The sequence below is a fragment of the Lagenorhynchus albirostris genome, chromosome 5 (genome assembly GCF_949774975.1).
Source record: "Lagenorhynchus albirostris chromosome 5, mLagAlb1.1, whole genome shotgun sequence".
Classification (NCBI taxonomy): domain Eukaryota; kingdom Metazoa; phylum Chordata; class Mammalia; order Artiodactyla; family Delphinidae; genus Lagenorhynchus; species Lagenorhynchus albirostris.
In genome coordinates this window covers 78,192,524-78,207,479 of record NC_083099.1, presented here as the reverse complement: position 1 = coordinate 78,207,479, position 14,956 = coordinate 78,192,524, and the positions used below count along the sequence as shown (strand labels likewise).

Here is a 14,956-nt window from a genome sequence, read left to right as displayed (position 1 = left end):
TAAAAACCACCTATAAATCCATTACACGGAGATAATCATAGTTAGCATTTTTGTATAAATGAATAAACAAATTTTTAAAAAGTGTTGAAACACTATATGCTGTATTGACCTTGATTTTTTCTTAACATTAACCATCATAAGCATTTTCCCATGCCCTTAGGTAAACTTTGAGAATGTGATTTTAATGGATACATAATATTCTATTCTGTGGATATAACATGGCTTAGTAGAGTATTTCTTTATAGGTATTTAATTTTTTTTGTTATTATACATAATTCTATAATGAACATCCGTACTCATAAATCTTTATTCAAGCCTCTAATTACTCCTATGGTATATTTCTAGAAATGGAATTACTAGGTTAAAGGGTAATGTTGAAAGTATCTAATGAGGTCACCTGCCCTGGGTTACTATGAGATTGTGATGTCCAAGATGGGGTAGAAGGTGAGTGTGACAGGCTCTTCATTCTATAGAAAATGCCACACTATTCCAAACTCCACCTGAAGACAAAAAGCCAGAATTTCCACTTCCAACTGAAATATCACAATTTGTCTGTCTACACTGAGCATTCTGTGGAGGAGAAAAAATGGTACACTCTGATCATTCGAGAAGATGGGAAAAGTATTTCTAGCATGATGGTAAGTTGAGGAATGGCCTAGTTTCCAAATTATCTTAGAGTACAATGACTGGGCTCATCAATATCTTACCAAGGATATGAATGATGATCAAAGTTTCTTATTATCAGTTCCCTCTTGTCAGCTGTAACTGATGTTTACTTCCCTCTATTGTAGGTAAAGGATGAAGAAAACAAAACAACCAATGGGATGACAGCCATGAGGTTTGGATGCCAAGGAGACCCAGGCCTCTCTGTTCTCTTGAATCTTGGGTCTCTTCTGATCTGTGGGGCTTCACATGAAGAGACTTCACATTCTACTTGTCTTGTACAGGGATTCTCTTCCTAGAATGTCAAGAGAATTAGTGTCAGAAGGCATTTCCCAGGGCAGTGAGAAGCATAGATTCAAAACCAAGTCTTTCGGCTTGCTTTCTCATGTGGTATTCAAAGAAGACCCTGTATTTATGTACGCCCCCTGTGCTCTGCAACATAAATCTCTTCTGCTGAATTTTATCCACTTATCTTGCTCTTAGGAAAATAACTGAATTCTTTCCTCTCGTTGATCACCAGAGAGAAATTTAGAAGTAAGCAAATAATCCTCCCTTTGTTATTGGTAGTTGAATATCTTTTATAGTTACTGTGGTTTTTTAAGTAAAATTTAAAATAAACCTATAGAGGCCTCATGGTTTAGTAAAGGCAACACACTTGAAGTCAAAAGACTTGGTTTTGAATCTAGATAAGGCTAAAGGTCTTGTTAGACAGTCTGGGACATTTACAGAAATGGAGCCTTGAAGGGGTCACCTGCTCACTGGGGCAGGAATCTGACATGAAATAGACAGATGCATGTGCCTATGGCCATCAAGATTAGATGGTTGCTGTTGAGAATAGCATTTTAGAGGAGAGCTTTCAATAAAAAGTTTGAATTTCACTGAAGGGTGGAACAGTCATAATAATCTACTTTTGCATATGCAGCTTCAGAAAAAGTAAACAGATCAAAAATAAGTAAGACAGCAATGAGGATAGGACTTCCCTGGGTCAGAGAGCAATGGGAACCTCCAGGAAGGATGAAAGGGAGCAATTTCTAGGTTAGGGCAGGATGATTGAATGTCCAGAAATCAATATCAAGGATTTTAGAGGGAACTGCCCTTCTAATCCCATGGGCGAGGGACCAACGCAAATGCTACCAGAAACCTAAACTGAGGGAGCAATTTAGCGGCCCGGGTTCAAAAGACTAGAAAGATGGTTCTGGAAAAGTCCAGGGTTATCTGCAGACCCAAAACAATGATAGCTCAACCTACTGTGGGCTGGGAGTCTTGAGTTTTGCATAAGTCAAATCAGACTTCATTTGTAAGAGGATAAAGTGTCAGTTTTATATAAATACTGGTACGTATTTATACATATACATATACACACACACACACACACACACACACACACACACACATAATTATTTTTCTTAGTGGAGTCTCAGTTGATGAATTACACCATTAGAAGACGGAAAGAAATTAGGTGCACCTAAGGTAGGTTAGTAAGGAGACTCGGACTGCCATGGGTGATCACAATAGTGTCATCCCAGCTGAAATCAGGTGAGAGTATGGCAGATAAAAAGCTAATACCTGAGGAAAGAAAAAGTTAGGGACAGCTAAGACTACTGATTGCTTCTTACGTGTGAGTTCATTTATTCACGCAGTTAACAATATACATCACGTACCTTTTATGTGCCAGCCACTATTCTAGGCACTAGGCATATAGCAGTAAACAAAACAGAAAAGGCCCCTGCCCTTTTGTCAGGTGGGAGAGTCTGTCTGATCTGTAACAATGTCTCTACCCTTAGGTTTGTTAACACTTTGCATGAAGAGATCAACATCTCCCTGGGTACAGATACCTCCCTCAGTGTTGAAGAAGACTATGGTGTGTCTGCTTACAGAACTGTGCAAAGAGGAGAGTAAGAGCATTACCCTTGTAATTTTACTTTTATCAACAACTGTTTTTTAAATGCTTTCTTTGCATGTAGGTGGGAGGATTAGGTATATCTCAGCTAATTTTAAATATACACAGATTCCTGCTCTCTTTCGACCTTTGCCTCCTTCCCTCAGTCTCACCTTTTTCTGCATAGATATATTGAGACCATGCTTGTTGTAAAGGCCATACTGTATAGTCAACAAGGCCATCTCTGGGAGGTTTGCCAGTTTATTACTGGCTCCCACTCCTACCCTTTGGTAACTCCTATTAACACCTCGTTCGAGCTTATCCTTTCAGGTTCACTGTTTTATGCTGTTCCACTAATTCATAAGACTTAGAAGAGAAAAATTCTTAAAATTTAGATGAGAAGACTTAGAGTCTGAAGTTCACAAAAGAAGACAATTTGTGCCTTCTGCATTCAGGTTTAAGGTTTAAAAAAAATTAGCCAACAGACAATGAAAAGCTCAGATCAGGGGTAGAAAAAACCTGGCATGAAAATAATTCACTCTGAGACTCCTCTCCTCAAAGAGAAATGGTAGCTTTGCTGATTGATTCACCATCAGTAGAGAGATGAAATCACTCTTTCCTCCAGAGATGGGAATGCTTTTCTAAACTGTAATGTCTATTCTAACCTAAAATTGTCCTGTTCCAGATATTCTGCGGTGCCTTGTAGAACAAAAAATGAGGAATTTTCACTGAATTTGGGTCTACTAGACTTTGGTGCAGCTTATCTGTTTGTTATTACTAATGTAAGTAGCTCCTGGCCACCCTTACTCTCTCCTTCCATATATCTGTATCTATATTTATGTCTAGATAACTATATCATATCTCTATATATAAATCTATATCTATCTGAATCTGTATCTGTCCTGGGACCCAAATAAGACTCTGTGGCAAGACAGCATCACATACTTATTTCTAGTGAAAGGTGATAGTTTCTATAGTGACTTTAGAAAACCTACTAAGGTCTCCATGAGAACTTAAAAGAGATAACATTGGCAACAGGCACAGGGTCTTGGGGAATGGTAGACATAATTTATCTTGAGTCATTGCTATGAGGTGACATGGTTTGCTGCAGTCTCATTATGGCCCCAAGAAAACAAAAATTGTTTAGGTCTTCTTGACTGACTCCACATGTGGGTCTCCTAGCTCCTTGGAAACTGATCTGCTAGCATATCACAGTCTGAAATACCAAGACTGGTAACAAATGTCTGTCTCTACACAAAGTTTGGGGGATGAATTAACTGTGCTCCATCAAAAGCAATTGTCTCAGCACTCAGGACATGACACCTCTGAATTTTAATTCTGATGTGAATCTTGCTTCTAATTTTATTTCATTACTTTTTTTTTTTTTTTTTTTGGTGGTACGCGGGCCTCTCGCTGCTGTGGCCTCTCCCGTTGCGGAGCACAGGCTCCAGACGCGCAGGCTCAGTGGCCATGGCTCACGGGCCCAGCCGCTCCGCGGTATGTGGGATCTTCCCGGACCGCGGCACGAACCCGTGTCTCCTGCATGGGCAGGCGGACTCTTAACCACTGCGCCACCAGGGAAGCCCTATTTCATTACTTTTGACATTGTATTAAATATAAAAAGAAGACAGTGAATAAGGAAAAGATGGAAAATTTCTAAAAGTGTGATGAGAATAATCTGTAAAGTTTTTTTATTTTAATTAATTAGCATGATATCTTTAGTATGCCATTTTTTATTACAGCTTTATTAAGATATAAGTCATATACCATACAGTTCACCCACTTAAAGTGTATAATGGTTTTCAATGCATTAACATATTCAATATATATTGTATATTCGATACATATATAGAATATATTTTCAATAATATATGTTCAATGGTTTTTAATAAATTCACAGAGTTGTGTAATTTTAGAACATTTTCATCATTCCAAAAAGAAGCCCCATATTCATTAGCAGTTACTCACTATTCCCTCCCATACCCTCTAGCATTAGCAACCACTTGTTTACTTTCAGTCTCTATAAATTTGCCTATTCTGCCTATTTCGTATAAATGGAATGATATAACATGTGGCCTTTTGTGTCTGGATTCTTTCATTTAGCATATTTTTTAAGGTTCATTCATATAGCATACATCAGTACTTCATTTCTTTTTATTGCCCAATAATATTCCATTGTATAGGTATAACACATTTTATGCATATATTCATCAGTTGATGAACATTTGGTTGTTTTCACCTTCTGACTAACATAAATAATGTTGTTATGAACATTCATGTACAACTTTTTGTGTGGACATATATTTTCACTTCTCTTGGGTGGAGTTGTTGGGTCACATGGTAACTCTGTGTTTAACCATTTGAGGAACTGCTAGACTTTTCCAAAGTGAACGTACATTTAACATTCCCACCAATAGAAGGTGGCAATTTTTCTACATCTTTGCCAACACTTGTTTTTCTATCTTCTTAATTATAGCCATCCTAGTAGGTATGAAATGGTATTTCATTGTGGTTTTTATTTATATTTTCCTGATGACTAATGATGTTGAGCACCTTTTTATGTACTTTTTGGCCATTTGTAATCTGCTTTGGAGAAATGTCTATTCAAATTCTTTGCCCAATTTCTAATTGGGTTGTGTTGAGTTGTAAGCATTCCTTATATATTTTAAACATAAGTCCATTATCAGATATATGATTTGCAAATATTTCCTCCCATTCAATAGGTTGTCTTTTTAACTTCCTTAATGGTGTCCACTGAAGTACAAACATTTTTTTTTTTTTTTTTTTTTTTTTTGCGGTACGCGGGCCTCTCACTGTTGTGGCCTCTCCCGTTGTGGAGCCCAGGCTCCGGACGCGCAGGCTCAGCGGCCATGGCCCACGGGCCCAGCCGCTCCGCGGCATGTGGGATCTTCCCGGACCGGGGCACGAACCCGTGTCCCCTGCATCGGCAGGCGGACTCTCAACCACTGTGCCACCAGGGAAGCCCCAAACATTTTTAATCTTTATGATGTTCAATTTATCAATTTTTTTCTTTGGTTGCTTGTGCTTTTGGTGTTACATCTAAGAAACCATTGCCAAATCCAGTGTCATGAGGATTTATGCCCATTATTTTCCTTTAAGAGTTTTATAGTTTTACCTCTTATATTTAGGTCTTTAATCCATTTTGAGTTCATTTTTGTATATGATGTGAGCTTGGGACTTAACTGCATTCTTTTGTATGTGAATATCCAGTTGTCCCAGCACAATTTGTTGAAGACTCATCTTTTCCCGTTAAATGGTCTTGACATTCTTGTCAAAAGTCAATTGACCAGAAATGTGAGGACTTATTTCTGGATTCTTAGTTCTATTCTATTGATCTATATATTTATTCTTGTGCCAGTACAATAATCTCTTGATTACTGTTATTTTGTAGTAAATTTCAAAATCAGTAAGTATATGAGTTTTTCAACTTAGTTCTTCCCTTTAAAGATTGGTTTGGCTATTATGGGTTCCATGAATTTTCATATGAATTTTAGGATCAGCTTAGGATCAGAAGCCAGCTGGGATTTTTGAGAGGGATTGCACTGAATCTGTAGGTGATTTTGAGGAGTTTTGCTATCTTAACAATACTGTCTCCTGGTCAGTGAACATGAGATGTTTTTCCATTTATTTAGGTCTTCTTTAAGACCTAAATTTTTCAACAATATTTTATAGTTTTTAGAGTATAGGTTTTACATTTATTTTGTTAATTTGTTCCTAAGTATTTTATTCTTTATTTTGCTGTTGCTAATGTAATCATTTTCCTAATTTCATTTTTAGATTGTTCATTGCAAATATGTAGAAATGCAATTGATATTGATCTTGTGTCCTGCAACCTTACTGAACTCATTTGATAGTTTTAATAGTTTTTTAGTGGATCCCTTAGGACTTTCTGCATACAAAATCCTGTCATCTGCATAAAGAAGCTTTACTTCTTTCTTTTCAGTGTGGATGACTTTTATTTCTTTTTCTTGACTAACTGCTCTTGCTTGAAACTCCAATACAGTATTGAATAGAAGTGGTGAGAGTAGACATCCTCTTAGGGGGAAAGCATTCAGTCTTTTATCACTAAGTATGTTAGCTGTGGGGTTTTCATAGGTATTCATCAGGTATCAGGTTAAGTTCCCTTCTATTCCTAGTTTGTTGTGGGTTTTGTTTGTTTTTTACTATGAAGGGGGGAGGTTGAATTTTGTCAAATGCTTTTTCTGTGTCTATTAAGATAATCATATGGTTTTCTATTGATATGGTATATTATATTAATTGATTTTCTGATGTTAAACCGACCTAGCTGTATTAGTTTCCTAGGGCTGCTGTAACAAAGTACCACAAGCTGAGTGGCTTTATCAACAGAAATTTATTTCCTTATAGTCATAAAGGCTAGAAGTACAAGATCAAGGTGTTGGTAGATCTGGTTCCTTCTGAGAGCTGTGAGAAAGAATCTGTTTCAGGGCTTCCCAGATGGTGCAGTGGTTGAGAGTCCGCCTGCCGATGCAGGGGACGCAGGTTCGTGCCCCGGTCCGGGAGGATCCTGCATGCCGCGGAGCGGCTGGGCCCGTGGGCCGTGGCCGCTGGGCCTGCACGTCCAGAGCCTGTGCTCCGCAACGGGAGAGGCCGCGACAGTGAGAGGCCCGTGTACCAAAAAAAAAAAAAAAAAAAGAATCTGTTTCATTTAGCTTCCTTTAGCTTCTACTGGTTTTTTGGCAGTATTTGGTGTTTCTTGTTATGTAAAAGAATCACTCCCGTCTCTGCCTTCATCTTCTCATGGAGTTCTCCCTGTATGTTTGTCTATGTTCAAATTTCTCTTATGAGGACACCAGTCACACTAGATTAGAGCCCACCCTAGTGACCTCATTTTAACTTGACTAATTCCATCTGTAACAACCCTATTTCTAAATAAGGTCACATTCTCAGGTACTAGGGGTTAGGACTTCAACATATGAGTTTTAGGGGGACACAACTCAACCCATAACACTTGCATTCCTGGTGTTTTCCTTCTGTCTCTCATACACTGCTCAAGATAGAGGCTATATATATTGTTTCTGAATGCCAGGATAATAAGCATCTAGAGTACAGATCATATATTAGAGGCCTAAGGGCCCAGTTCCTCACGTAGTCCTGTTTTGTTTGGTCTGTACAGTCTTGACAAAAATAAAAATAATTATTATTAATTGACAATATTTAAAATTCAAGTGATTTTACCTAAGAAACTGTATTCCTTATATTTCTTAAAAACAAAATCAGAAGATTCTATAACAGGTATTACCATGTCAGTTGGCTGGTGCTATAGTGGCTGTACACTTTAGATGGGGTTGGGCTGTCCAGTTCACCATAGTCCCTATCATTCCCATTCAGCCTGCTTTGTTTAGTTAATTACCTGCCTGTGGGTATTTGAGAATGTGACCTTGATTTACGAGCTTAGGTCACAGTCTTCTCTTAGGCTAAGAAAACCCAAATATATGCCCAGGTATTGTTCACAATACCAACTAAAACAACATTTGCCTTACTACATTTCCAATGCAATGGCTTTTGACTCAGAGAATCAAGGGCATTTGGACATCAAAGACTTGATTTCAGGGACTTTTGACCTATATGTTTTAGCTCTGCTATTTTTATCTCATATTTATATATCTCATATTTATATGAGATATCTCATATATATCTCATATATATATGAGATATATATATCTCATATATATATCTCATATATATATATATCTCATATTTATATCTCATATTTTATCTCATATCCAGCTATTACACCGGCTATTTAATAACACTTACTACCTAATAACTGGGTTTTACTCCAACAAAAATACATAATTCCAAAAATTTAATTCCATTATTGTAAGAAATATTAGTAAATATAATCTATAAAAAATAAAACCAACTACAGCTAAAAACCTGCATGTAATAAAAGTAATTTTAGACGAAAAAAGAATTGTAGAATCGTGTGTATTGGTAACATTAATAACAAAAAGTTGACCCTGAAAAGATTTCTTTTTGACCAAAATTTCACAGAAAAATTGCATCTTTTTGACAAAATTTGAATGTGTAAGATTTGAGTTCAAAAATAATGGCTAATAAATAGAATTCAACATAGCAAGTGGTATTTGATATGGATTTTAAAACATGGACAAGAAAATCTTCAATGTAAGGGTTACCAAGAAAATAACTCATTTTGATAAAAGTAATTTTAGTAAAATAGATATTTAAATGGAAAATGTTAGAAATAGTTTAACTGTATTTACATAGAAAATTTAACAAGGAGTTAAACTTTTCTTAAGTACATGCTTTTCTGAAAACTCATTGTGTTTGTATAATTCAGATGCCATTTTACATTTAAAATGTTGGCCAGGATCAAAATACCCAGTAGGTCAAAATGGTGGGAATCTAAAGTACAGTATCAAAATAGTCTACCATTTAAGGGCTCTGCAGTAATGGTATTTGATTGACTGAAGTCAGGCAAGTGAGTTCAGTGTTACTGAAAGGAATTTCAAAAAACTGAAATTGTGTAGAAATTGCTTGGTAGCACAAGGATGAAAATACAATGAGGGGACGGATATAAGACCATAAAATGTTTTAGGCCAGGAATGTTTACTTGAGACTCCTGACAAGCCCATTTCTTCTTTCCCTCACTAAGAGCACCAGTCAGGGTCCTCAGGCCTGGAAGATGGAATATATCCCAGCCAACAAAATGTCCATCGCATGGCAGCTACCACAATATGCCCTTGTTACAGCTGGGGAGGTCATGTTCTCTGTCACAGGACTTGAGTTTTCTTATTCTCAGGTAGGTTTTTGCAAGTGGAAGGTGGAGGTGGAGCTGTTGCTCAGAGGGTGGAGTTTTAATCCTGGCACTACCTTAATTAGGTATGTGACCCTGGCCAAGGCCTCCATATTTTTTGGCCTTAGATTCCTTATGGTCCTGAACAGAGTATCAACTTGACTCCTAGGGTAATGGCAGGCTGCATCCCTATGCTGTTTGGAATCCAGAAAAGGATACTTAAATACTAAGAATAAGGGCTACGGAATCAAACTGCCCACATTCAGATTTTGGCTGCACACCTAATGTGTAACCTTGAGCAAGTGTATCTCTCTAATGCTATTTTTCTTTATGTATAAAATAATAGTAATAGAACTTATCCCTTAGGGTTGTAATGAAGATTATGATATAATGAATTAAAATATTCAGTTAAGAGCTCCATCTTATTGTTACTCTGAACATTATGACCATCCCCTGAATCAATGTGATAGCTGAACTTAGTAGGGGAAGATTTTGTGGGAGAAGTTTTCTGGTTAGATGCATGGGGCATGAGGGTGGTGTAGGGAGTTTGTTTACTAACAAATTTGTGTCCTCTCTAGGCTCCCTCTAGCATGAAGTCTGTACTCCAGGCAGCCTGGTTGTTGACAGTTGCAGTTGGGAACATCATCGTGCTTATTGTGGCACAGTTCAGCAGCCTGGTACAGGTATGGACCTAAGGGAAGCAGGAGCACGTGTCTATCCAACTTCCTCTGCTCTCTCTTCCCCCTCCCCTCTGTCTCCCACATTCCCCACTCAGCCTTCTGACTTGAGATGGATTAGATACCCACAGACTTTGCCAGAAAAGTAGACATGTAAGTGGCAATAATGACTACCATAGGCCCATGCAAGGAGAGGCCAGTGAGCCCTGTCTTCTGCCAAAGCTCTTCCTAAACAGGTGACCCTGGGTAAATCTGCTCCCCAGTCCTCATCCTGTAAAGATCCCTTTAGTTTCAGGTTCTCCATATTCTTCTCTTATATGTATTTCTTCCTGCAGTGGGCCGAATTCATTTTGTTTTCCTGCCTCCTGCTGGTGGTCTGCCTGATCTTCTCCATCATGGGCCACTACTATGTTCCTATAAAGCTAGAGGATATTCAGGGGTCAGCAGATAAGCAGATTCCCCAAATCCAAGGAAACATGATCAACCTGGAGACCAAGAAGACAAAGCTCTAATGACTCCCTGGACTCTGCCCAGACCCCAATTCCTGACTCTGATCTTGGCGATCACCATCTTTAAGCATTTCTTACTCCGACTTGGTTAGAAGAGAGAAGTAGTGTCATATCTGAGCTAATCTCCTCTATTTTTCTCCCATGATAGAGGCAGTTCTAGGACTGGGTTTTTCAGTACATTATAGCAAGTCCCCTGAGACTCTATGTCTTCCCATCTCTCAGTGAACTCGGTAAACCTTGTGTAGTGTTGCTGAAGCTGGCCTGCTACCTCCAAATGGCCATGAAAAACACAAATGTAAAATTGAGGTTAGTCTCTGTGGTTATCAAAGTTATGTAGGAATTGTTTTACCTACCATTTAGAACTGATGACCCCACTTTTTGAAGTGCTGATTTAGAGGCAAAATTGCAGAATAACAGAGAAATGGTATTTCAAGTTTCTTCATTAGCAGTGTAATTGTACTGTGTACAAGGACCTCAAGAATTGGTATGTCTGGTGTGATCTGGTCCAGGGCCTGGCTTCTCAGGTATCCAGATTTGATAAGACCGTAGTTAATTTTTCAGTACAGATAGTAGGAAACAAAATGACATTTTATTAACACATAGGAGAAGATATATCTTTCTGATAATTACAGTATTTTATCCACTAACCCAAATCCCCTTTCTCAGTACTGATAGATATTTGGAAACCAAATTAAAGATAGTAAACATGGCTCTGGAAAAGAGAACAAGTATAAATTGCAGAAGTCCTGATGAGCCATTTCTTCTACAGTGTACATTCTTCTTAGGGACTACAATGTTTCAGCCCTAGAGTACGCCCTCCTGTGGACAGCTGTGTAGACACTAATTATAATTTTCCACCCCTACCTTTTCAATGTTGTTGGGCCAGCTTTGTCTTATTATTACATCATCTTGCTTATTGCAACAAGTATTTAATAACAACAGTATTTTTATGAACATAACTTCCTTTTTTATTAGTACTTCCTTCGGCCTCAAAGTAGTGGATCTGTTTTGATAATTTTTCCTGTTTTACTTTTCCCAAAATTTTTAAATGCCATTTCTTCATTTAGGCCTAGATTTTCCTGTTTATTAAAAAAAAAAAGTTATATTAATACTCTAGGTTTGAGCTTCTAAAATGGCAGTGCTCCATGGGGGACATGGTCCCATATCAGGATTCTAACAAAATGTGGGGGTTGAGGGAAGGAGTGGTAGAACATGACAGGTTTTTGTTTGTTGCTGTGTTGGCGAAAGAAGTTGAGAAATATTACCTTGCACACAATGAATGAATCAGTGGACAGACATGGGAATATCATGACTCTGCAGTGTATTGCTGGGGGAAAAGTTCAGAACAGTTGTCCTAGAGAGCCTCATTTCCATTGGTTTTGCTCCATTATTCTCATCTAGAACTGTGTTGAGTCAGTCTCACGTTATAAACGTAACAAGGAAAGTTGCTTAAGTTTCCCAAGCTTTAATACTCTAGTCTTAGTTACCAAGTTTTCCGAAGTACCGAAGTGACAGCAACATCATCCAGTTTCCACAGATATCTTAATGTGAACCTGACTGTGCTTCTTCAGAAGATTCTCTGTTCATTTTTGAGCAGCTTTAACTCAATCTGTTCTATGAACTATTGTTTCAAGAGATAGTAACAGTGCTCTGTGAATAAAAGTTTTTATGGATAAATAACTTTTGGAAATGAAGCATATATATCTTCTTCTTAACATTTGCATATTAAGGATTCTGAGATATCCTTCAGTAAAGACACAAGACACTTTGTTTAGTTTCACATGGTATAGTGTTCTGCAGAACACTGACTTGGGAAAAGCTGGCAGGAAATTCTTCCTTATGTTGAACTGAAAGCTTTCTCTTTGGAACCTCCTACCATTGGTTCTTTCCTTTATGGTTAACAAGAATAAGCATAAACCTCTCTTTTATGCAGCAGAATTTCTGCTATTTGGAGAGAATTTTCATGTCGCCTCCCCAGTCATCAAGTAAGTATTCATCAAGCTAAAGATTCTCAGTTTTTTTTCATGGCTCTTCACAGGGCGTAGTCCAGTCCTTTCACAACTGTTTTTCCACTTCTGAAAAATATCCTTTCCCTGAAATGTAACAGTGGGTCAGAATCCCTCTTAATATGTGATATCTGAAGCCAAATATGTACGACATTCCAGAATTGGTTGGACCAGAAGAACTACAACCTGCTTTTCTCCAAACAATACACTTCTGTTAATGTAGCCTTAGGTAACATTAGATGTTTTTGGCAACTGCATCACAATGTAGGCTTACATTTTAATCACATGGCTGGTTAAAACCTCAAAATTTTTTAAGAGAGTTATTTTTTTATTCAAATACATCTTTGAGTTTCACTATATGCCATTCATTGAGTTAGGTGTTGGAAAAACAAAGATGAGTAATCTGCTATACCTGTGTGCAAGGTTACCTCACTTATCTTGACTAGCTGTCAAGATCTTAGAGAGTACACAGGGCTTGAGGAAGTAATGGAAATCTGAGGAAAAGCAAGAAGGACAGTATGACAGGACTGGAGTGAGTAAGGTGTAAAGAGGTAGAGGATGCAGTCCCAGGAAGCTAGGGACCAGATTATGTGGGGCCTGTGGCCATGATAAAACATTTTGATGTTATTCTAAGTGAGATGTGAAACCGTTGGAGGTTTAGAACATGGGGATGACATAATCTGACATTCTCTAAGATCAATTTGGCTGCTAAGTAGAGAATTGTCTGTAAGCAGGAAGGAATGGAAGCAAGGAGTCCAATTAGTAGATATTTATAATAGTCCAGGTAAAACATGATTGTTATTTGGCCAAGGTGGTAGCAGTGGAGGTGGGGAAAAATGGCTTGACTTGGAATAAATTAAATTATCTTTAAGGTAGGACTGACATGAATTGAATATGGTTTGCATATATGATTTGAAAGAAAGAAATCAGTGCTGACTCTTAGATTTGAAGGCTCGAGTTATGAGGATGAATGATGGTGCAATTTTCTGAGAGTAGGGAAGACTAGGGCAAGAATAGATTTGGGGTGTAAAGTAACTAAGAGTTTTGTGCATGTTGAACTTCAGATGCCAATAAGGTATCCAGTTGGAGATGTTGAGCTGGCAGTTTTATGAGTCTGAAGTTCAGTTAAGAGCCTGGAGCTGGATATATAAACTTGAGAGTCATCAGCATATAAACGGTATTTAAAGGCGTGACACTGGAGCAGATATCCTAGGAAGTAAACGTATACAGAGAAGAGGTTCAAGGTGTAGTCCTGGGGTTTCCCAACATTAGAGATCTAGAAGAGGAGGATCCAGAACAGGTGATGAGAATGAGTGATTTATGAAGTAAGAGGAAAACCAGGAGAATGTGATTTAATTATACATTGTTTATTACAATTAGATGAAACTAAAATGAAAAAAAAAATCTTTGACCTAAAGGAAGCACATGTTCCTCTTAGGAAACCTGGGTTCTGGTAATTTCCATGTAAGTTTACCTGAATTCTTTTGCCTCCATGGTTTAATTCAATTTAATGGAACTTTTTTTTTTTTAACCTGAGAGACATTATGTCAGAAGCTGTGGGAGAAATAAAGTGGAATAAATAGAGTCCCTACTCTTAAGGAGTTTTCAGTAGGAAGATAAGGCATGTACCTAAATAACTATCATGTAAATAAAAATTAGTGTAATAATTTTCATTTGTCTAGCATTTTACTTTTCACATGCATTATTTCAATCCTGTTTACTGAAGACAGAATGTCACCTATACCAAGGAAATTACAAAATGTTACGAAAATTCATAAGAAGGAGAGATTACTTCTGGCCATGGTAATTAGGGAAGGATTCATGGAGTAGATAGTGTATTAGGCTTGACCTTGAAGGTGACTAGAATTTGGACATGGAAGCAAGGGACAAGACAGCATTACAGGTAGAGAGTCCCTCACAAGCAAAGGTGAAGAGGCAGGAATACAAAACACTGGGAAAATGATGAGTAGCCTGATTTGTGTGGAGTAGAGTGTGTGCAGAGTAGTAGTGGGAGATAAGGCTGGAGAAGTATATAACAATATGTTGGAGTCTTCCACATCCATAGACATAAACATTAACACCAATTCTTTGTCTCCTTTTTAATGCCAGTGATCTCCATTTTACTTTATCTAGGGTAACTCAGTCATTCTCAAACTCAACTATATCTTAAACTTAAACATACCTTGAAAGACTCTACCTCCAAAATCTCCAATTTTGAGACCTTCTATCCTTCTACAACTTTTCCTCCCCCTCTCTATTGAACTCATTGTTCATCTTCATTTTAACCTCCAATTGACACATCTCAGTTTTCTCATACTGTGTGCTAGTCTGGCCATGAAACTAGCTTGGACATTATGGTCAATTATTATAGCTCCACATTTTAATTATGCATTTGCTACCACCTCAGAATTTTTGGCCTTCTT

At 37.7% G+C, this 14,956-nt stretch overlaps 2 protein-coding genes across 3 annotated transcripts in view; one reads left to right on the top strand and one right to left on the bottom strand.

Annotated features, from left to right (window-relative positions):
- SLC15A2 (solute carrier family 15 member 2) overlaps positions 1–12,201 on the top strand; it is a 39,973-nt gene extending 27,772 nt beyond the window's left edge. The window contains exons 17-23 of the mRNA XM_060150495.1: positions 474–638; positions 792–838; positions 2,448–2,558; positions 3,228–3,324; positions 9,201–9,347; positions 9,920–10,024; positions 10,354–12,201. Coding sequence (XP_060006478.1) covers positions 474–638; positions 792–838; positions 2,448–2,558; positions 3,228–3,324; positions 9,201–9,347; positions 9,920–10,024; positions 10,354–10,530 — 849 coding nt within the window. The 3' untranslated portion in view covers positions 10,531–12,201. The remainder of the gene's footprint in view (positions 1–473; positions 639–791; positions 839–2,447; positions 2,559–3,227; positions 3,325–9,200; positions 9,348–9,919; positions 10,025–10,353) is intronic.
- Positions 33–14,956, bottom strand: part of ILDR1 (immunoglobulin like domain containing receptor 1) — a 74,240-nt gene continuing 59,316 nt past the window's right edge. For both annotated transcript variants that reach the window (XM_060150491.1, XM_060150492.1), the window contains one exon: positions 33–958. In XM_060150491.1, the coding sequence (XP_060006474.1) occupies positions 773–958 (186 nt within the window). In that variant the 3' untranslated portion in view covers positions 33–772. The remainder of the gene's footprint in view (positions 959–14,956) is intronic.